Genomic DNA, 23,403 nt, shown 5'->3' with positions numbered 1-23,403 from the left:
CCTCTCTCTCTCTCTCTTCCCCCCCTCTCTCTCCTCTCCCCCCTCTCTCCTCCCTCCCTCTCCCCCCTCCCCCCTCTCTCTCTTCCCCCCCTCCCCCTCTCTCTCTTCCCCCTCCCCCCCTCTCTCTCTTCCCCCCTCCCCCCTCTCTCTCTTCCCCTCCCCCCTCTCTCTCTTCCCCCCCTCCCCCTCTCTCTTCCCTTATCTTCCCCTCCCCCTCTCTCTCTTCCCCCCCTCCCCCCTCTCTCTCTTCCCCCCTCCCCCCCTCTCTCTTCCCCCTCCCCCTCTCTCTCTCTTCCCCCCCTCTCTCTCTCTTCCCCCTCTCTCTCTCTCTTTCCCCCCTCTCTCTCTCTCTCTCTCTCTCCCCCACTCTCTCTTCCCCCACTCTCTCTTCCCCCCACTCTCTCTTCCCCCCACTCTCTCTTCCCCCCACTCTCTCTTCCCCCCACTCTCTCTTCCCCCCACTCTCTCTTCCCCCCACTCTCTCTTCCCCCCTCCCTCTCTCTCTCCCCCCCCCTCTCTTCCCCCCTCTCTTCCCCCCTCCCTCTCTCTCTTCCCCCCCCTCCCTCTCTTCTCCTCCCCTCTCTCTTCCCCCCCCCCACGCCCCCGCTCCCCCACTGTCCCCGTCTGCCTCTCTTCCCCCCCCGCCCTCTCTCCCCCACTGTCCCGTCTCTCTCCCCCTCCCATTCTGGATATGCTGAGGTGACCCAGGAAGGAATCTGGGTGAGGTGGGTTAAATTGGAGCTAAGAAGGGAGCAGGATGGGTCTGGCTGTGGATAGGTGCATAGGAATTGGATTGTTGGAACCTCAGTGTAGGTGATGGAGCGAAAATAATGAGGGGAGCGGGGGAGCAATGATATTAGCAACACCAAAAACACGTAACAACGTCCAATTTAGTGATCCAAGTACTCCAGGCTCCGCACAAAAGGATAGCCCTCTGAGGAAAAAGTTTTCCAAAAATTTGTAGGCACCTCTGAACAAAAATAGACATTTAGAGAGTTTCTTGTGTTAATGTTATTTACATTGGGTATTTGTTAATCAACTAAAAAAGTAATGATAGCGATTCAAACAAAGTTCACAAAGTAATTTGAACAAATGGATGGGTTGGTTTCTGCAACTTCCCAGTTTGAGATTGGCAGCCTTGAAAATAATTTAGTAACTTGGTTATTTAATTTTCTGCTGCATGCTTGCTCCTCATTGGTACTTGCCGATTGAGTCGAGCTGCTTTATATTTGTTTGCGGTTAGTCAGTCAGATATTTAATTGGTTTGCTTCAGCCAGTCACTAATTTTTGCCCTGCAGGCAGGCAGGTGCCGTGCGATCACAGTTTCAGTGCGATGCTATCGACAGGACTTGAGCTATAAAGGAATAAATCACCAGTCTCGCAAAAGTCAAGACAACAGCAAATTTGCTCAACTAATGGATCACATTACTACTTAACTGTTAACTAGCTTATCAATACAGGTCAAATATTGTTTGCTGTACCCCTTCCCAAATCTCTTCTTCCCAGTTACTTGTTACAAAAACATTTTTGCTCTGTTTTCCACAATGGACTTGCAGTAGTATTTGCTTCAGATGTAAATATTTTTTTAATTCTTCCCTCCTTCCTCCTCTAAGTCTTCGTTCTGTGCCTGTTATATTACATGGTCATAAAAGATTATGGGCTTAGAGTTTGCACTCTTTCACCACCCGGTTTCTCGGCAGTATTGGCCGTTTTCGGCGAGAACCGAGTCGGCGAAAAATTCCCTACCTGAGTTACGCCGGCGGTTTCGAAGTCCCGCTGGGGAGAGGACCGTCAGTGTGCACCGTGCACCGTGCCCCGGCGCGATATTTGGCTGAGTGGGGACTCGTAGGTAAAGTCTAAACATTTTTTTTAAATGGCCCACGAGGATCAGCGGAGCTGGGCGGTAGCTAAGTAGCTGTGCAAGAAAAAGGCAAGTGATTGGTTTTTTACTATTTATTTTCAAAAGACATTGCTGCCTTTGTCCTTCTTGGTGGTATAGGTCACAGGGCTGGGAGGTGCTGCTGAAGTAACCTCGGTGAGTTACTGCAGTGCATCCTGTAGATTGTACATACTGCAGCCATGGTGTCCTTTCTATGATGTCAAAGCACAATAGTTGAGATTGGTGAACTTTGACAGAATCAGCCACAGAAGCTCCTGACCACGGCATAAATCCTAAATCCCACTTTGCAATGGATTTCCTAATAGTTTAGCAAACATGGAACTCTAAGCCGTCTGCATCTAGCATAGGCTCTCCGTCTATCAAAGTGTATATGCTAACATCTTTAAACTTAGCTCTCCAGGCATCAAAGGCAGGCCTTTCACCTGCTACCTGCTGATATACAGACAGTATGTCTTTCATTTTATATCTTCGTGAAAGGGGACATCTCCATTTTAACCTAGTTACTTTAAAAACAAATCAGAAAATCTGTCCAGCTTAATTGCTGGGATTTCTCGATGCTGTGGAGAAGTTCTGGGTCTGAGGCACCGATGTATGTAGACAAAGTCTCTTGTGTGTGAGAGAGGGATGTATCATGGAAGTTGTAGTTTTCACCCTGCTCCAGAGAACTACAATACCCAAAATAATTTTAACAACCAGGCAGAACATTTACAAACAAAAGTGAGGCACATGTGGTGCAAAAAAAATACAAAAAAATAGGTTTATTTTCCTTTTATACAGTGCAGACCATTAAATAGAATTTCTGTGCTAATGGCATTGAGTGGGAATAGGTTTTGTCTGTTGCTGATGGGGACATAGGAACAGGAGGAGGCCATTTAGCCCCTCGAGCCTGTTCCGCCTCGATCTTCTCCACAGCATGACAGATTTTCTCATTTGTTTTTAAATGTCCCGCTCAGGCTCAGGCTCGGAGCTAGATGGCCTACTCCTGTTCCTAATTCTTAAAGTAACTCTGTTAAAATGGAGATGTCCCCTTTCATGAAGATATAAAATGAAAGACAGACATACTGTTTGTATGTTAGCAGGTAGCAGGTGAAAGGCCTGTCTTTGATGCCTGGAGAGCTAAGTTTAAAGATGAGATCATTGCTGATCTGTGACCTAACTCCATATACTTGCCTTTGGCCCATATCCTTCAGTACCTTTTGTTAACTAAAATACATCATTCTCAGATTTAAAATCAACAAATAACTTAGCATCAACTGCTGTTTGTGGAGGAGAGTTCCAAACTTCTACCACCCTTTGCATTTTGAAGTGTTTCCTAACTTCACTTCTGAAAGGTCTGGCTCTAATTTTTAGACTATGGCCCTGTAGCCCTAGACTCCTCAACCAGCGAAAATAGTTTCCCTATCAGTTCCCCTTAATATCTTGAAAACGTCAATCAAATTGCCCCTTAACCTTCAGAACTGAATACAACACTCGTTGGTGTAATCTCTCCTCGTAATTTAACCCTGGGAGTGCAGGTATCATTCTGATAAATCTATGCTGCACTCAGTCCAAGGCCAATATATCCAAAGTTAGCCCGCAGAACATTGGGTATCAGTTTGTGTGTGTTGCTGAAGGGAACCAGTGTTTGCGCAGAACTGAGTGGTACACTCCGCAAGATCCTACAAATCCCCTGGGATGACAGACACACCACCGTTAGCGTCCTCGACCAGGCCAACATCCCCAGCATTGAAGCACTGACCACACTTGATCAGCTCCGCTGGGCAGGCCACATAGTTCGCATGCTAGACACGAGACTCCCAAAGCAAGCGCTCTACACGGAACTCCTTCATGGCAAACGAGTCAAAGGTGGGCAGAGGAAACGTTACAAGGACACCCTCAAAGCCTCCCTGATAAAGTGCAACATCCCCACTGACACCTGGGAGTCCCTGGCCAAAGGCTGCGCTAAGTGGAGAAAGTGCATCCGGGAGGACGCTGAGCACCTCGAGTCTCTCATGGTATATTTGTAATTTTTGCCGAAGCCACCGTTGATGTAGTATTGTGTGGGAGGCTTTATGTGCTGCCGACTCACCAATGACCAGTGTCTTTCACTGTGGGTCACACCTGGCTGAATTAATGATTCTGGCCACAGCCCAAGGCCAACTTCGTAAACATACCATCATCATATGCAGTCCTTGGAATCAAGGAAGACTTGCTTCCACTGTGTGCAGTCTTGGTCACCACATTACAGGAAAGATGTGATTGCATTGGAAAGGGTGCAGAGGAGATTTACAAGAATGTTGCCTGGACTGGAGAATTTTGGCTATGAGGAAAGATTGGAGATGCTGGGTCTGTTTTCTTTGGAACAGAGGAGGCTGAGGGGGAGACCTGATTGAGGTGTATAAAATTATGAGGGGCCTGGATAGTGTGGATAAGAAGAACCTGTTTCCCTTGGCAGAGGGGTCAACAACCAGGAGGCATAAATTTAAAGTAATGGGGGGAGGTTTAGAGGAGATATATGGGGACATTTTGTCACCCAGAGGGTGGTGGGGGTCTGGAACTCACTGCCTGAAAGGGTGGTAGAGGCAGAAACCCTCACCACATTTAAAAAATACTTGGATGTGTACTTGAAGTGCTGTAACCTACAGGGCCAAGGACCAAGAGCTGGAAAGTGGAATTAGGCTGGATAGCTCTTGGTTGACCAACGCGACACGATGGGCCGAAATGGCCTCCTTTCGTGCTGTGAATTTCTAAGATTCTAAGAGCAAAAATTTGCAGGGTGCAAGGCTGCGGGAAGCCCAAACAGGTGAAATTATCAACTCAAACCACAGGCTCCTAAACACAGGGCTGGTCTCTTTCGGGGAAAACTTCTTGCAGGTATTTCCAATATTACATAACCAACTCTGGAGAAATTGAGTGTTTTTTCTCCTCTCAATTATTACAGTTTTTGTGTGTGTGCTGTGTTGTTGTTTCTAGCTGTGTGACTCACAGGAAAACCCTAGTACTGTATTATGTTTATCTACTGCTACCCCAGGAACACACTCTGAGCAGGAATGCCCCAGTATTGTGTTAATCCACTCCTACCCCAGGAACTCTGTCCGAATATAAATCGCCAAATATTATGATCATGATCCAGCAGATCAAGAAAACCACGAGAGACAATTCTCGATGAGCTGGAATTTTGTAATAGCCCCTAAAATCTATAGGAAGCGAACGTTGTAGCCGCCCTGAGGGGTGCAACCACAGAATCATCACATTTAACACAATCAGACATACCAAGGACCAGGAGCCAGAACTAAATTCAAAGAAATGAGGGAACACCTAAAGTAAATAGATTGGACATTCAATAACACTCGCAGGAAATGGCAAATAAAGAACATGCAAATATATTATTTGGTCTGTTTTGGGGTACTTTCTGGTTTGTGAAGGGCACTGGGAATAAACTTGCAGCTTTTAATCTGCTGGTTACTTGTTCCTCATGTTGCTTTATGGTTTATTCACCACAGCCAATTAGGGATATGTGCTCATTTGGATGAACTAAGATTATTTTGCCCTATAGATATATTAAGCTTTGAAGGTGTGACACCTCTTGAGGTCACATGTTCAGGCGTAACAATAATGCTACTACAACAAATTTTAATTCCCACCTGTATTTTTCGTAGATGATCTTGCATCAAAAGCCAATATCATCATTGACCCTGCCGAGATCTCCGCCATTTCAATGGATGACTTGGATGAGGATGATGAGAGTGTCACTCAACAGGTACAAAACCACAGTGCGGCTTTCTCTGAGTTTGCATAGCTTATTTTTGTTGGATCCCAAAGCAAGTGGCACTGAAACGATAGCTGACCCAGAGTGTAATAAGGATTGTGGAAGGAGTTTGTGTTTGAGATTCTGATTCAGATGACTAAAAACGACGTCATCATCATAGGCAATCCCTCGAAACGAGGGTGACTTGCTTCCACGCCAAAAAGAGATGAGTTCACATCCTGAAGGGTGGAAGATGCCTGTGAGTGGATTTTTTTAACATGTGGTGACCGTTGCACACCAGCCACCACACGGGCTTGACAGAGCTAGGTCTTAGTCCAGTGTCATGGATTACCCAAGACGACTGGAGAGCTGCTCTGCCGCACGGACCAAGTGCGCGCACATATTGCGTTGTGGGCTGGCCTGTGCAGCCCCTGGGCCCTCGGCTCTTCTCTGCCCAGTACCCTCATTCGCCGCACCTTCCCCCACGATGTTGCAGGGCCCGGTGCTCCAGCTGTATGTATAGCCCCGACCTGCGGTGGTGTTCTCACACAGGTTAGGGCGGCCCACTATGTGACACACACACAAACACATCTGTCAGCAACATCCCATTGATACACGACATGGCAGCCGTTGGTCACAAGTTTGTACACTATCTTCTTATTGCCACTAGATGTCGCAAGTGCTCTTTGTCATTGGCATTGAATGTAGCAACTGAAGCTGCATATTGTGTAAGTAGCTTCCCATTAATCTTCACTTGCAGAATCTACACTGTCTCAGTAGGGGTTCCCCATCACAGCGCAGAAACAGGCCAAGCGGCTCAACAGGTTAATGCTGGTGTTCATGCTTCATACAAGCCCAGTATTTTAATCCATTGCTACCTCAGGAACACTGCTCCAACAGGAAAACCCTAGTACTGTATTATGTTTATCTACTGCTACCCCAGGAACTCTGTCCGAATATAAATCGCCAAATATTATGATCATGATCCAGCGCATCAAGAAAACCACGAGAGACAATTCTCGACGAGCTGGAATTTTGTAATAGCCCCTAAAATCTATAGGAAGCGAACGTTGTAGCCGCCCTGAGGGGTGCAACCACAGAATCATCACATTTAACACAATCAGACATACCAAGGACCAGGAGCCAGAACTAAATTCAAAGAAATGAGGGAACACCTAAAGTAAATAGATTGGACATTCAATAACACATCAGCATAAGACAAGTGGAATACTTTTAAAGGAACAATTCTAAACATGTAGGACAAGTATATACCTGAAATTAACAAACTCTGACTCAGCAAATGTGACCCTAAATGGATTAACAAATGAATACCAATATGAATGGGAAGAAAATGACTTTTACAAGTCCTGCAGGGGAAAAAGGTTCACTGAGATGTACAGGTACATGCAGAATCATGTTTAAAGGATGACAAGAGGGGCCAAAGGAGAGCTAGAAAACATAACCGCCCTACAATAGTAACAAGGTAGTCAGAGAGTAGTGAGATCTATAATAGATGTGTACAGGCTCAAAACTGAGGCGAAGCACACAATAGTAAATATTCTGAAGGATTGCTTCCGTCAAGCATTCGCTATGGAGGGCATGAGCAGCATGTCGTCTCTAAATAGAGTTAACCAAGACAGAATTAATGGCTTTTATATACACAAGATGAAAATCCTAGATGGCCTTAGGGCTCACAACAAGTAACTTTCCAGGGATAGAAGTATTCATCTCAGCAGTGAGGGAGATGGGGGGAGGAGATTTGTGAGGCACTGATGATCATTATGAGGGAGTTAAGTAACACTGGTGAAGTGCTTGCTGATTAGAAACTGATGAATGTGGCGCTCATATTCTAAAAAGGTGACAAAATAAACACAGGCAAGTATTAACATTAGTCTTGTTACAATTCCATGTAAAAGAATGGAATTTATTATCAAGAGTAAGCTTGCAGATTATCTATAGAGCGATAAATCTGTGGCGATCCAGGGTAAATCTTAGGAATTAAACAAAATGGGTAGAGTGACCTGGGTTCATTTGTGAGGCCACTACTATTTCCCATTTGCACCAATGACTTGGATTCTGCAACAATGCAAATTAGTCAAATTTGCAGATGGTAAAACTAACCCGAGGCAGTGGAATCGGTGAGTCAACAAAAAATAAAGTGGACAGGAAAGATCTACACGTGTCCGGTTTTGCGTTAACTCTAATCACTTGTGTGACCCATCCTTATTTCTGCTATCTTCTCTCCATGTGTCCAAAATCCAGCTGAGGCCGGGCAGTGCTGCCTCAGGCGGGGGAGCCCTTGCCAGGCCAAGTTGGTTAAGTTCACCGACGCTGGGCCGAGCCAATCGGTTCCTAAGCACGGCGGCTGTGAGTTTGATGAATCCCCGTCGATCCCTGGCCACTGTGGAAAAGGTGAAGATTCGTACTTTGAGCGTGGAGCAGAGGACGGAGGAGGACAGTAAGTGCCCGCTCAGTGGATGCTCAGTTTGAAGTGAAACTACACATATTTACCATAAAAATGGTAGTTATATTACATGAGCTGGAACGGTTGCAGCGAATTCAAAGAGCAGTCTGTTCTGACATCAGCTTAGCAACAAAGAATGATCTAATGACTTGGTTGGCTTGTAAATTTAGGAAGTGCTTTAATAAGATCATGACTGATCTGATCTTGGCTTCAACTCCACTTTCCTGCCTGCTCTCCATAACCCTTTACTCCCTTATTGTTCAAAAATCTGTCTATCTCCACCTTAAATATAGTCAATGACCCAGCCTCCACAGCTCTCTGGGGTAGAGAATTCCAAAGATTCATGATCCTCTAAAATTCCTCCTCTTCTCCGTTTTAAATGGACGACCCCTTATTTTGAAACTATGCCCCCTGCTTCTAGATTCCCCCACGAGGGGAAACATCCTCTCTGCATCTATCGTGTCCAGCCCCCTCGAGTGTTGTGTGATGGAGCAGAAGCCTTGGGTCATATGAGGATAGGTTGGGCCTATAAATATTTGGAGTTCAGAAGAATGAGAGGTGATCTTGAAACTTATAAGATAATGAGGGGGCTCGACGAGGTGGATGCCGATATTTCCACTCATAGGGGAAACTAAAACTAGTCTTAGAATAAGGGGCCGTCCCATTTAAAACTGAGATGAGGAAGAATTTCTTCTCTGAGGGTTGTAAATCCATGAAATTCTTTGCCCCAGAGAGCTGAGGAGGCTGGGTCATTGAATATATTTAAGGTGGAGATAGACAGATTTTTGAGCAATAAGGGAATAAGGGGTTATGGGGAGCAGGCGGGGAAGTGGAGCTGAGTCCATGATCAGATCAGCCATGGTCGTATTGAATGGCGGAGCAGGCTTGAGGGGCAAAATGGCCTACTCCTGCTCCTATTTCTTATGTTCTTATAAAAACAGAAAATGCTGGAAAACATCTATGGAGGGAGAAACCAGAGTTAACATTTCAGCTTGATGACCTTTCATCAGAACTGAAAGTTGTTGGAGATTTAATAGTTTGTAAGCGGGTACAGAGCCTGGGGAAAGAGTTGTGGGGGGTGGTGCAGGGAGACGGGGGAATAAAGAGTAAAAGGGGAAGGTCTGTGATGATGCAGAGGGTAGGAGTGATTAAATGAAGAGGGAAGAGGGATATGATGGTGCAAGACAAGCGGGGCTGGTTTTGGGACAGGTAAACAAACCAAAGGTGGATCCAGTGGAGGTGTAAATGGTTCCAGCAGACACTTTGGGTAAATTAGTACAGAGCAATAAGCTACAGCAACAGTGTGGAGAGGATGTTCTTGGTCTGCAGACACACCCCACTCTCGAGTTCTAATCCGGAAAAGTTGCTCGAGCTTTTCCGGGAGTTTAAGCCTCCAGCTCAGTTTTGGCTGCTGTTGAGAGTGCTTTGCCCGTGCCTGGCATGAGCTTCTCCAGGAAGTGAACACCGCACCTGCTTCATATACCATACACTCAAATGATGCACAAACACGGCTAGAACAGCGAGGGGTGTTGTCGGCTGCAGCAGGATTTGCAGAAAGTGATTGAAGACCAGCCTGTTGGGAGTCTGGCAAAGAGAGCAACACAGAAAAGTCTCCCGCCTTAAATTGTCCACAAATGCTGTGTGGCTGACACTGTTGTACAGCAGGCGAAAGTAGCATGCATCAGTCAGATCTGCTGGTGTCTCACCTAGTGCTCAGTCAGCCACAGCAGGAGTGCACTTAGTACAAATTAACGCGGCAACAAAAATAGTTTAATACACAGAGGATACTCTTAATGCAAGTGTAGTGTTGTGCCACTCAACCTAATGCTTTGCGTTAAGTAGCCCACCATTACTGGGCTAACATGGTTCAGTTTATATTAATACCGGCTTTTCTTTGTGTCTCATCAATGATCTATAGTATCTAAATCCAGCCAAGTACACTCTTTTATGCGAAGGTATAGTTTAATTGCTATTCGGAGGCCTCATTAAGATTTTGAGCTTATAAGGATAATAGCTGGTTTATCCAGGGAAGTTATTTACTGTGCATTACTACCACTGGATTTCAGTAACGGTAGTCAAGTGACATTTTTAAGCAGCTGCAGTGTAGACAGTTTGTTTACAAGCATAATGGTGGTTCTGCAAAATTTTGTATAATATATGCAGTTGAACTATGCAGCGATTCTGCTACAACACTGTGTACACTGTGTTGATTACAGGTGAGCCACAGTGGTGCAAATGCTAGTATCAGTGTAACACTTGTGGTAAAACCGTGACGATCTGTATTGGACCTGAACCACTGCCTCTGCTCCAATACCTGTACCCTGATGCCTGGTCCTGATAATGGCTTGGTTTGGTCGGTCTGCGGTATTACACTTGTGGCAGAATCGCACTGAGAGTGACTCTGTAAAGGTGTAGGACTTGTGTGATTATCGAAGACCGGTGCCAATGCACACTGATACTTTGCTTCTCCTTACAGTTGAAGGAAGCCACGGAAATGATGGCCTGCTGTTAGGCCGCCCCCCCAATGAGCCGGATCTCCCAATCACGGAGAATTCTCTGCTGGAAATCCTGGATGGAGCTATCATGATGTACAACCTCAGTGTTCACCAGCAGCTGGGCAAGGTAATGTGTGCAGTGTAGACACTTTGTTCACAAGCATAATGGTGGTTCTGTGAAATTCTGTGAAGTTGGTCGTTGGATGAGGAACTGATCTGATTGTCCAGAGCTCCGTGGTTTAGTGCCATGGGATCTTCTGAATCATCCTGAGAGGGCAGAGAGGCCACGGTTTGACGGCACCTCCCGCTGTCAACCTGCCTCCATGTCAGTTCCCCAAGTGCCGGGTCTGTCTTTGCTTTACAGACCCGATACCAAGCGGTGGAATAGCCAATTGACGTAGTTAAAAGTTTGTCAAAAGGTATTTAAGCAGCATTTTGCCATGTAGTTACAATTTTTCCAGCTTTTTCATGAGATTTCTGACGCTCGGGGATCACGTCAGATAAGTAGGTCGGGTTTTCAATGACTCTCCAATGCTGTGAATAGTTGACGGCTGTAAAAGTGGTATAAAAGCTACCATTTCACAGCTGTTCACTTTCCAATCTTAGAAGCTGGAGCCTTCAGGATTTGGAATACACTTTTCAGTTTTAGGCAGGTTGGAAGTGTTTGGAGTAAACTCTCTATCCACTGTCGCCTCCTCGGAGCAAGCGCTCTCACCATTGACAGATCGCTGCTGCCATCTATTCCAGCAGCATCAGTGCCCTTGGAAAAAATCTCACCTTGGTCCTCAGAAGCCCACCACGATCAGCCCCAACACCAGCATCAACCAACAACACTAACCTTTTCCGCAATCACCTGATGCTGCACAAGAGACAAGGCATCAGCACCCGACCACATTGCTGCCCAGGACACCAGGGATGGCCTCACCATGGCCAGATTTATTTCAGTTGACGCTGTACACCCTGGCTGCCACTAGATGCACCAGGTTGGCCACACCAGCACCATAAAGCATCCTTACAATGCCCAAGCCATTCCTTTCACACTCATCACCATTGTGGGAGGTACCGTTATGTCTCACCATTCATTGTGACTCACTAAGCCGCTTCCAAAGGTGCATACAAATCTGTCCAAGAAGGCAAAGTGTTGAAAAGATTTACATGTTTGGCAACGTTTTAACAGAAACTTCACATGAACATTGACTAAAATTGGAAAAGGTTAGTGTTGTTGGTTGATTGCTGGTGTGCTGGTATTGGGGCTGATTGTGGTGGGGTTTTGAGGACCAAGTGCCTACCCTTGTTAGTTGGTATGATTGCACATGGATCAGAGTGAGTGTGAGGGGTGGCTAGTGAGATGGGGATGTGATAATGTAAATGGAGAGCGAGGGATGGGTGGAGATGAAAGGTAAGTTGGTGTGAGTAAGGATGTGCAGGGGTAGGGTAGGGAAGGCAGAGTGATGGGGATAGGATGAGAGGCACAGCAGGATGACGTTGAGTGTGGCTTTGCAGCAACGTTTTGTGATCTACCGAGATCATTGAAAGGTTTGCGCCACTCCAGCCAAATCCTCCTGACGACATCCCTGCTTGTGCCCTCTTGTGCAATGTGCAACCAGGCTGCATTGGTGTCCTGGGGAGGTCATTTCCTGCCTCTTTATTTGTAATTTCTAAAAAACAATTCTATCTTTTCCCCACTCTGTGGAAATTGCTCATCTGTACTTGGAACAGAGACTGTGGTTTACTCGGTGAAAAATTACTTGGGATGCCTACCACTTGAGATTTTGTAATCCTTCATCATCCTAGTGTTCATCTAACCACCTGTTTGCTATATATTTGACACTCTTTGGACTCCTGAGGAAAAGAGTGTTTGAAGACCAGGCCCTCAAAACTGCCACCAAGCTCATGGTCTACAGGGCTGTAGTAATACCCGCCCTCCTGTATGGCTCAAACATGGATCATGTACAGTAGACACCTCAAGTCGCTGGAGAAATACCACCAAGTTGGTGTCTCCGCAAGATCCTACAAGTCCCCTGGGAGGACAGACGCACCAACATTAGCGTCCTCGACCAGGCCAACATCCCTAGCATTAAATCACTGACCACACTTGATCAGCTCCGCTAGGCAGGCCACATTGTCCGCATGCCAGACATTTAAGCATATGGAGGAAGGCATGGGAGAGCCTGGGTGCAGCCGTGCACCTTTGTGCAGTGCTCGTCAGTGTTTGTTGCACCTCAGCGCTGCAGAACGCTGGCAGCACAACTGTCAAAATGATTGTGAACATGATGACACGTCACCAAATGACGTCATCAGACCCGTTTCCTCTTAATTGGCGAGGAACCTCGCAGGGCGAGCATAACCAGCCCAATCGGGGAAAGTCGTGAGGGAAGCCGGCATGAAGCAGAGAGCGCGGTCGCAAGTCGCCGCCTACTTCGGCCGCACAGAGCCCGCCTCGGTAGGCGAAATTACGGCCTTAGTTAAATATCATCATCATAGGCAGTCCCTCGGAATCGAGGAAGACTTGCTTCCACTCTTAACATGAGTTCTCAGGTGGTTCAATACCAGAGCCACAGTCTCTGTCACAGGTGGGACAGACAGTCGTTGAAGGAAGGGGTGGGTGGGACTGTTTGCCGCACGCTCCTTCCGCTGCCTGTGCTTGATTTCTGCATGCTCTCGGCGACAGACTCGAGGTGCTCAGCGCCCTTCCAGATGCACTTCCTCCACTTAAGGCGGTCTTTGACCAGGGACTCCCAGGTGTCAATGGGGATTTTGCACTTTATCAGGGAGGCTCTGAGGGTGTCCTTGAAATGTTTCCTCTGCCCACCTTTGGCTCGTTTGCCGTGAAGGAGTTCCGAGTAGAGCACTTGCTTTGGGAGTCTCATGTCTGGCATGCGGACAATGTGGCCTGCCCAGCGGAGCTGATCAAGTGTGGTCAGTGATTTAATGCAGGGGATGTTGGCCTGGTCGAGGACGCTAATGTTGGGGCGTCAGTCCTCCCAGGGGACTTGTAGGATCTTGCGGAGACACCAACTTGGTGGTATTTTTCCAGCGACTTGAGGTGTCTACTGTACATGATCCATGTTTGAGCCATACAGGAGGGCGGGTATTACTACAGCCCTGTAGACCATGAGCTTGGTGGCAGTTTTGAGGGCCTAGTCTTCAAACACTCTTTTCCTCAGGAGTCCAGAGAGTGTTAAATATATAGCAAACAGGTGGTTAGATGAATACTAGGATGATGAAGGATTACAAAATCTCAAGTGGTAGGCATCCCAAGTAATTTTTCACCGAGTAAACCACAGTCTCTGTTCCAAGTACAGATGAGCAATTTCCACAGAGTGGGGAAAAGATAGAATTGTTTTTTAGAAATTACAAATAAAGAGGCAGGGGCACTGGAGATGGGCTGCACACTGGGACACATAGGGAACAGCCGATGAAATCAGTTACATGCTGGTGGACAGTTTTAGGGAATCATAGGAGCAGTGCCCGAGAATTGGGCAACAAATGAATGCTGATTTATAAACAGGGATATAAGGGACTCCAGCGAAGCAGCATCTATAATATGTAAACTGTTAAGAGGGCATCCTAACAGGACAGTGAAGCACTTCAAAAAAAAAATGGGCTAATTAGAGGGAGTTGGCATGGCTTTCTTGGAGGGAGGGCAAGTCTACCAAAAGACAATGGACCTGGGGATAAGGGAAGTTTAACCGCCATATATTTGGATTTTAGCAAAGCATTTTATGCAAGAGATGGGATGTGGCAAACAAGATCGTTAGAGGAAGGAGGGGTAATAACAAGCTTGTGTGGGGCACTATTTCAGCCCGACCTGGAGACATGTGTATCATTCTAGCCATTGTTTTACACTGGTGAAGTCATGACTTTGGAGAGAGTACAGAGGAGTGACCTGAGCTAAGGAAGCTGGGAGTATCTACACTGGAGACGTTATTGACGTTTACCGATGCTGTGGGTACCGATAAACTGAATCCAAATAAATGATGACAGCCTCAAACCCTAACCAGGGGCGTGGATTCAAGCTCAGAGGGAGATTGATGAACAAGGGGCTTGGATTTAACTATATGCAGAGGATCGTGAATGCTTGGAGTAGACTATCCATCGAGGCAAATTCAAGAGGGAGGTGGATAGATTTTTGCAAATGGAAGTGATTTGGAGGTATAAGCGAGAGACTATAATACGGGATTTCATTTGAGCTTTGAGACCAGGCAGAAGGACTGCAGTGGTATTTACTAATCCATTGCTGCCCCCCCAACCCCCATCACAAGTGCTCCAGTTTACATTACTGAGCATAACCTCGAAACGACAACTCTCACCTCTCTGAGTGTGAAGCAAAGGCAATTAAACCTGTGAATTCTGATTGTGCGGCTGGAATGAGCAGTCTGTGCTGTGTCACCAGCGGCACTGCAGGACAGAGTTAAACAAGGATCACCAACCGAACACCACCCACTACACCCAACGTTCTAGTTTGCCACGCAGTAAACGGAGAAGATGGAATATGCATGGTGCACAGACAGTTCTACTCTTTCAGCTTGTTGTCTTGATGAATCGATTCCTGCTGTAAATATCTGTGCACCTTTCTGTGTGTGTGATGACAATGCCCGTCATTCAGCGGGAGTCTCGTTGGAAACAGTAACCTCCCATCTGAGGATCACAATGAAGAGTGCAAGAAATTCCCATGGAGGCGGGGCCTTCCCAGCACTCCGTGTGTTAGCAAAAGTTGTCTATTGAAGATATGAGCCCTGTGGTATTATTCTGAAAGCAGGGATAGGCCTGCCTCCATAGCTGTTCCTTCCAACAAGAGAGAACGGTGACAAATCCCACAGCTCCCAGAGAAAAATACAGAAAAGGGGGACGTAGAAGTGGAGAAAGACAGGGCAATGAGGAAAGGAAGGAGACGGAGAGTAATGGAGGTAACTTGCTGATTTGGGCCTTGTGTTTTGGTGTGAGGTATCTGGCTTGTGACTGGATGTCTCACACCTTGAACAACTCTGGTGATGGCTCTGTGCCTGCCTGTGGTACATAGCGGGGGAGATTTGCAACTTGCTCAGGTGTAAAACTGGCCTGATTTGAACTTCTGTTGCAGTCACCATGTCACCATCTACCCCAGTGTCTGACAGTTTCAGTGGTTTGGCACCTTTTTTTTAAAAAAGAGGTATTACTGTGGCTTGTGCTTGCATTGTTCTGTGGGCGTTGAATTGACATTGTCTTCTGCATGGTGCTCTTAAGCTACAGCAGATAGTGAAGCTGAAAAATAATTAGCTGCAGTGTGACTGGAAAAGCTAGTCCACATTGTTGTGATCTGTAAAGCATGCACTCCCATGTTCCGCCACCAGGGAGCTCATCCCCTGAAGTCCCATGGGATCCCAACATCCCTTGGGAGCACTGTATGTAAGCCGGCCCCTAAAGCTTGTTCCTCACTCTGGAGTGTCTTATTAAAGACTGAGGTCACTGTTACTTTAACCTCCCTGTGTGCAGCCTCATCTGTCTTAGGAACACAATACACGTTTTGTAATAGATACCATTAGTCATCACTTCAGCTTTCTGCTTTACACAGTGGCAGGCACAGTGAACCTTGTTAGTGTGTGACCCCATCCAAAATAGCCCTGTCTCTGATTCTGCAGCTTCACTGCAAGCAATGAATTTTCATTTATTTGCAAATCGGTCACCCATGGAATTGCTCATGGTGGAATCAAGACTGAGTGTAGCCTTGAGGTGAACTGGGGTTAGAGGATGAGGGATTACCTAAGAAAGGATATACTTGCCATCGAGGGAGTGCAGCGAAGGTTCACCAGACTGATTCCTGGGATGGCAGGACTGTCTTATGAAGAGAGATTGGATCGACTCGGCCTGTATTCACTAGAGTTTCGAAGAATGAAACAGGATCTCATTGAAACGTATAAAATTCTGACTGGGTTGGATAGACTGGATGCGGGGAGGATGTTTCCCCTGGCTGGGAAGTCTCGGACAAGGGGTCACAGTCTCGGGATACAGGGTAGGAAATTTAGGACCGAGATGAGGATAAATTTTTTCACTCTGAGGGTGGTGGACCTGTGGAATTCTCTACCACAGAAGGCTGTGGAGGCCAAGTCACAATGTATTTAAGAGGAAGATAGATTTCTAGACACAAAAGGAATCAAGGGGAATGGGGAAAAAGCGAGAATATGGTGTTGAGATAGAGGATCAGCCATGATCATATTGAATGGCAGTGCAGACTCGAAGGGCCGAATAGCCTTACTGCTTCTATTTTCTATGTTTCTATTATTAGACCGGGATACACAGACTTAATTCAGTCTCTATTTTAAATGTCATACATTCTGTCCTTTTGTTTTTTTTAGTCATGGGATGTGGGCATCGCTGACAAGACCAGCATTTATTGCCCATCCCTTGAGATGGTGGTGCTGAGCCGCCATCTTGAACGTGCAACCTATGTAGTGAAGGTACTCCAACAGTGCTGCTAGGGAGGGAACTCCATGATTTTGACCCAGTAATAATGAAGAAACGGCGATATATTTCCAAGTCAGGATGATCTGTGACCTTGGAGGGGAACTTGGAGGTGATGGTGTTCCCATATGCCTGTTTGTCCTTCTGGGTGGTAGAGGTCTCGGGTTTTGTATATTACCATTATAAATTCCTGTGTTCACATTTATAATGGGAAACATCCATCGTCACACTGTAATGGCACCCGTCCACCAGAGGTTGGGCTGCAGTCACTGGGACGTTGTGGGATATTGTGTGTAACTGCAATGTGACAGGTTTACATGACCAGCTCCCATTATAAATGTGAACAGAGGAATATTGATGGAAAAAGTTGACAGGAAATGTGTGCAGATTGTAAGATTTTTAGTGTATTTATTTCAAGAACTTCCTGTCATTTTCAATTATTGATGGGCTACATTTAGAAACATAGAAAATAGGTGCAGGAGTAGGCCATTCGGCCCTTCGAGTCTGCACTACCATTCAGTAAGATCATGGCTGATCATTCACCTCAGTATCCCTTTCCTGCTTTCTCTCCATACCCCTTGATCCCATTAGCCGTAAGGGCCATATCTAACTCCCTCTTGAATATATCCAATGAACTGACATCAACAACTCTCTGTGGCAGAGAATTCCACAGGTTAACAACTGTCTGAGTGAAGAAGTTTCTCCTCATCTCAGCCCTAAATGGTTTACCCCTTATCCTTAGACTGTGTCCCCTGGTTCTGGACTTCCCCAACATCGGGAACATTCTTCCTGCATCTAACTTGTCCAGTCCCGTCAGAATGTTATATGTTTCTATGAGATCCCCTCTCATCCTTCTAAACTCCAGTGAATACAGGCCCAGTCGATCCAGTCTCTCCTCATGTCAGTCCTGCCATCCCGGGAATCAGTCTGGTGAACCTTTGCTGCACTCCCTCAATAGCAAGAGATAAGGAGACCAAAACTGAACACAATATTCCAGGTGAGGCCTCACCAAGGCCCTGCAGAACTGCAGTAAGACCTCCCTGCTCCTATACTTAACTCCCCTAGCTATGAAGGCCAACATACCATTTGCCGCCTTCACCGCCTGCTGTACCTGCATGCCAACTTTCAATGACTGATGTACCATGACACCCAGGTCTCGTTGCACCTCCCCTTTTCCTAATCTGACGCCATTCAGATAATATTCTGCCTTTCTATTTTTGCTCCCAAAGTGGATAACCTCACATTTATCCACATTATACTGCATCTGCCATGCATTTGCCCACTCACCCAACCTGTCCAAGTCACGCTGCAGCCTCTTGGCATCCTCCTCACAGCTCACACCGCCACCCAGCTTAGTGTCATCTGCAAACTTGGAGATATTACACTAAATTCCTTCATCTAAATCATTAATGTATATTGTAAATAGCTGGGGTCCCAGCACTGTGCCCTGCGGCACCCCACTAGTCACTGCCTGTCATTCTGAAAAGGACCCGTTTATCCTGACTCTCTGCTTCCTGTCTGCCAACCAGTTCTCTATCACGTCAGTACATTACCCCCAATACCATGTGCTTTAATTTTGCACACCAATCTCTTGTGTTGGACCTTGTCAAAAGCCTTTTGAAAGTCCAAATACACCACATCCACTGGTTCTCCCTTGTCCCACTCTACTAGTTACATTCTGAAAAAATTCCAGAAGATTTGTCAAGGGTTGGCAGACTATTTCCTTATTGAGAATCATGTAGAGGGGAGAACCCTGGCTGATTTTCCCATCCCAGATTGTTGTGGATTACCTCAGTGAGAGACAAACTGTTATGTCTTTAATACTCTTACGAATGACTCCACGAAGTCTGGTATTATACTTGAGCTGTTGTGACCTTAGTCCCATTTATTGTAACTCCAGAGTGAGGCACAAGCATGGTGGGCAGCCTTTTATACTGGGCCCTGCACATCTATGCAGGTGACCCTCAGGTCTCCCACTGCAGTGCTCTCTGGTGGCACGCCTTATGTGACTATACAGTTAGTATACATGGTCTATGTACATGACACAAACAGCATTAGAATAAAGCGTAGTTCAGAAATAGGGATCAGATCAGGGGAAATGCGAGACAGACGAAAATGGGTTTGAAGTGCATGTGCATAAATGCCTGGAACGTGGTAAATAAGGTTGGTGAGCTGCAGGCAAAAATAGTCACATGGGATTATGATATAATGGCAATAACTGAGACATGGCTCAGACAGTGGGAGGAATGGGCACTTAATATTCCTGGTTACAATATATTCAGGAAAGCTAGGGAAGGAATAAAAAGGATAGGTGGTGGCAGCATTGATCAAATACACTGTTGCAGCACTAGAAAGGGATGATATACTTGAGGGTTCAAAGACGGAATCTATTTGGTTGGAATTAAGGAACTATAGAAGCGCTATTATGCTGCTGGGTGTATACTATAGGCCAGCAAATAGTGGGAAGGAGATTGAGGAGCAAACTTGCAAGAACTTTTTAGAGAGCAATGATAATGGGAGACTTCAATTATCCTTATATAGACTGGGAGTGTAAAGGGCAAAGAGGGGGAGAAATTCACGGTGTACAAGAAAACCTTCTTGATCAGTATATTTCCAGCACAATGAGGAAGGAAGTAGTGCTGGATCTAGTCCTGAGGAATTAAATGGGGCAAGTGGAGCATGTTTCAGTGGGGGAGCATTTAGACAACAGTGATCGCAATGTCATTAGGTTTCGAGTAGTTATGGAAATGTGAAAATACTCAACTGGAAGAGAACTAATTGCAGTTAGTTAAGAGGGACATGGCCCAGGTGACAACAAAAGAGACATGATAAAAGGGAAATAAGAGTGACAAAGAGAATGTATGAGCATAGATTAGCGGGTAACATAAAAGGGAATCGAAGAGTCTTTATGAAAATAAAAATATAAAATAGTAGTCAAAGGAAGGCTGGGGCTGATTAGGGAGCAACAATTTCATCTTGTGGCTGAGGTACTTTGCATCTGTCTTCACTAGAGAAGAGGATGCTGCCAATGTCACCGTAAAGGAGGAGGAAGTAGAGAAATTGGAAAGAATTTTTTAAAATAGATAACCGAGAGGTACTTAAAAGGTTGGCAGCGGTCAAAGTAGAAAAGTCACCCGGTTTGGATGGGATGCATCCTAGGTTGCTGAGGGTGGAAATTGCAGCACTGCTGGTCACAATCTTCCAATCTTTCTCAGATATGGGTATGGTGCCAGAGGACTGGAGCATTGCAAATGTTACACTCTTATTCAAAAATGGAGAGAGGGATAAACCTGGTAGCTACAGGCCAATGAACCTAATGGTGGAGGGAAGCTTTTAGAGATAATAATCTGGGCCAAAATTAATTGTCAGTTGGAAAAATATGGGTTAACAAATGGAAGCCAGCACTGATTTGTTAAAGATAAATCGTGTTTGACTAACTTGATTGAGTTCTTTGATTAAGTAACAGAGAGGTTAATGAGGGTAGTGTGGTTGATGTTCTGTATATGGACTTTCAAAAGGTGTTTAATAAAGTACCACATAATAGACTTATTAGCTACATTAAAGCCCATAGGATTCATCATCATCATCATCAGCAGTCCCTCGAATCGAGGATGAATTGCTTCCACGCCAAAAAGTTCACAGATGTTTCAATGATGGACCTAATATTCCAGGTACCGAACTAAATCTTGAAGGGTGGAAGATGCCTGTGTGTGGATTTTTTAACGTGTGGTGACCGTTGCACACCAGTCACCACACGAGCTTGACAGAAGTAGGTCTTGGTCCAGTAGCAAGGATTATCATAGACGACTGGAGACCAGCTCTGCTACCGAGTGCGCACACATATCGCAGTATGGGCTGGTCCGTGCTGCCCCTGGGCCCTCGCCTCTTCTGGGCCCCGATCATGTCCCTCTACAATCTCTCGCCACTCCTTCGCCCCGACCTCGCCACTCCTGCACCTCCAATCAGCGATCTGGATTTTGGTGATGCCCAATCCAGTCGCCGTTTTCACTGCCGTTGCTCTCCTGCTCCACGCGCTGCTCCCTGGGGTGGTACGTTGCCACGCTGCTCCTTGCGCTCCCCGGCCTGCCCCGATGGTGCTCACAGGCCGGGGGCCGCTCAGCCTGCTAGGCTAGGCCGCCACGCTGCTCCTTGCGCTCCCCGGCCTGCTCCGATGGTGCTCGCAGGCCGGGGGCCGTGCGGACTGCTGGTTCCAGAGTTTAAAGGTTACTATTCAAAGTGTATTTTCACCTCACCCAAAATATACTGGGATAAATAAGTGGGAAAAGATATTAGATAAATAGGAATCTTCAAAAACCTGTCAACCATGCATCAGTATTGGTGCCAGTGAAGGAATATTATAGCTCCATTCAGCAGGCTTCAAAGAACACCATGGGCTAGAGTTTCGGTTTAAAGGGGCAGTGGCTGTGTGAATACATCATTGGCTAAGGGACAAAGCAGAGAGGTGGTTGTTTTTCCAGCTGGCGGGCAGTGTGCATTGGTGTTCCCCAGGGCTCGGTATTAGGACCACTGCTGCTTTTGACGCATATTAATGACCTGGACTTGGGTATTGAGGACACAATCTCAAAATGTGCAGATAGCATGAAACTTGGAAAAGTGTGCAAGGCAGGGACAGATTCCAGGAGGACATGGACAGACTGGTGAAATGGACATAAACATGGCATTTCCTCATAATTCAACAGTGCGCTTGAAGAGACTACTTTTCGGGCAACTTAAAAGAACACATTTTCAGTGGTGTTAGGTGCACCTGAGCAGCCCACTCTGTTTTATATAAAGCTGTGTGCATAACTGTCAGCCACTCTGCATTGTGTCCTAAACTGAAGTAGATTTCTAGTTTTGAAAGAAAGAAAGTCTTCCATTTATATAGATATAGTGCCTTTCACAACCTGCGGATGTCCCAAAGTGCTTTTCACGTACCCCTGAGAAGTCAGACGGGCGTCATTTTAACATCTGGCGTTTGATACCCCTGACAGTACAGCACTCTCTCGGTGCTGCACCAGGGTGTCAACCTAGATTCTATGCTCAAGTCTCTGGAGATGGACTTGAATCCACAACTTTCTGGCTCAGGCGAGAGAGTTACCACTGAGCTAAGGCTGAGGAAACAAAAGCTGCTGCTTGTAATTGTTGCACTGTACAAAGCGAGCGTTGGGAAAGGCACTCAACGCAGATAGTACGATCCATTTCTAGCACAATACATTTAATTAGTGAACTTTTATTGGAAGCTTGCTGGAGTGTGAAGAAAATGGATGGTGTTTGCTGTAACGTCAAACAGGTTGCACACAAGAACTGCTTCGTTACTCGTGCTAATCCAGTCTCTGCAAGCTTTTGCTCTAATGTCAAAAAGGCAGTGTATAGTTTTACGTTCATGAGTGCATGATAGCTCCAGGATTTCGAAGCTCCATTCATTTCCAGTCTTGGCTGTACTTTGGACATGGTCAGCATCTTCATAGTCGATCAGAAGGGCCCCTGTTCAGTGCCACATCCATCAGAAGGTTTCCTGTCCTGCGCTGTACTAACTGAGAACCCCTGCAATTGCCAGGCGAGGAAAATCAATCGAGCTTCATGCTCCTGCTCACTTTCGAGTGACTCCCGTGAATCTCTGGCCGCTGTGCCACACTGTGTGTTGCAGTGAAACCATTCTGCAGGGTAGTTATTTCAATTCAGAACATGCTCCTGAATGTGATGAGTGATTGTGTCGGGTGCTGTGCGGTCGGGCGGCTTTTGTGTCTGATAAATTACTAGCCCAAGGCATGGTTTGTGTTCCTAACAGAAGAGGACATGGAGTTGGGTACTGATTTCCTTTGTCTGTTCCGATGAACCAGTCAACAGGATTACCATGACATGACATCTTGGTATAGTGGGATCTGGCCATTGTATATTGGTCTAGGCCAAGATAACACTTCCCTTTGGGCATCTAGTGTTGGAGTACTACAGAACTATCCAATAGGAAATTCAGGAGAAACGTCTTTATCCAGAGAATGATTTGAATGTGAACCTCGCTATCACAAGGCGTGGTTGAGGCGAATAGTTTTGATGCCTTGAAGGGGAAGATAGATAACCACAGGAGGGATAAAGGAATAGAAAGATATGCTGATAGATGAAGTAGGGGTGGGAGGAAGCTTGCATGGAGCATAAACAGCGACATGGACTGGTTGGGCTGAGTGTCCTGTTTGTGTGCTGTAGATTCTCTGTAATTCTATGTAACCCTGACAGATGTACTCGTGATGGTCAGCGGGTAGGTGTTGTTGGTTCAACTGACTGGGTTTGTCACAGTGCAGGTGTAAGTGCCAGAGTCCGATTTCTGTACATTCCTAATGATTAAAGTTGTGTTTCCGGTCGCGTTGGTCGGCTGGGAGCA

At 46.2% G+C, this 23,403-nt stretch overlaps 1 protein-coding gene across 1 annotated transcript in view; it reads left to right on the top strand.

Annotated features, from left to right (window-relative positions):
* The window catches only part of LOC139276840 (E3 ubiquitin-protein ligase RNF123), a 413,881-nt gene that overhangs the window by 87,141 nt on the left and 303,337 nt on the right, over nt 1-23,403 (top strand). Inside the window, exons 16-18 of the mRNA XM_070894838.1 lie at nt 5,539-5,639; nt 7,890-8,085; nt 10,568-10,713. Of these exons, the coding sequence (XP_070750939.1) occupies nt 5,539-5,639; nt 7,890-8,085; nt 10,568-10,713 (443 nt within the window). The remainder of the gene's footprint in view (nt 1-5,538; nt 5,640-7,889; nt 8,086-10,567; nt 10,714-23,403) is intronic.

Source organism: Pristiophorus japonicus, chromosome 12, assembly GCF_044704955.1.
Source record: "Pristiophorus japonicus isolate sPriJap1 chromosome 12, sPriJap1.hap1, whole genome shotgun sequence".
Lineage (NCBI taxonomy): Eukaryota > Metazoa > Chordata > Chondrichthyes > Pristiophoridae > Pristiophorus > Pristiophorus japonicus.
Note: the sequence above shows the minus strand (reverse complement) of the source record. Positions and strands in the feature narration are given on the sequence as shown.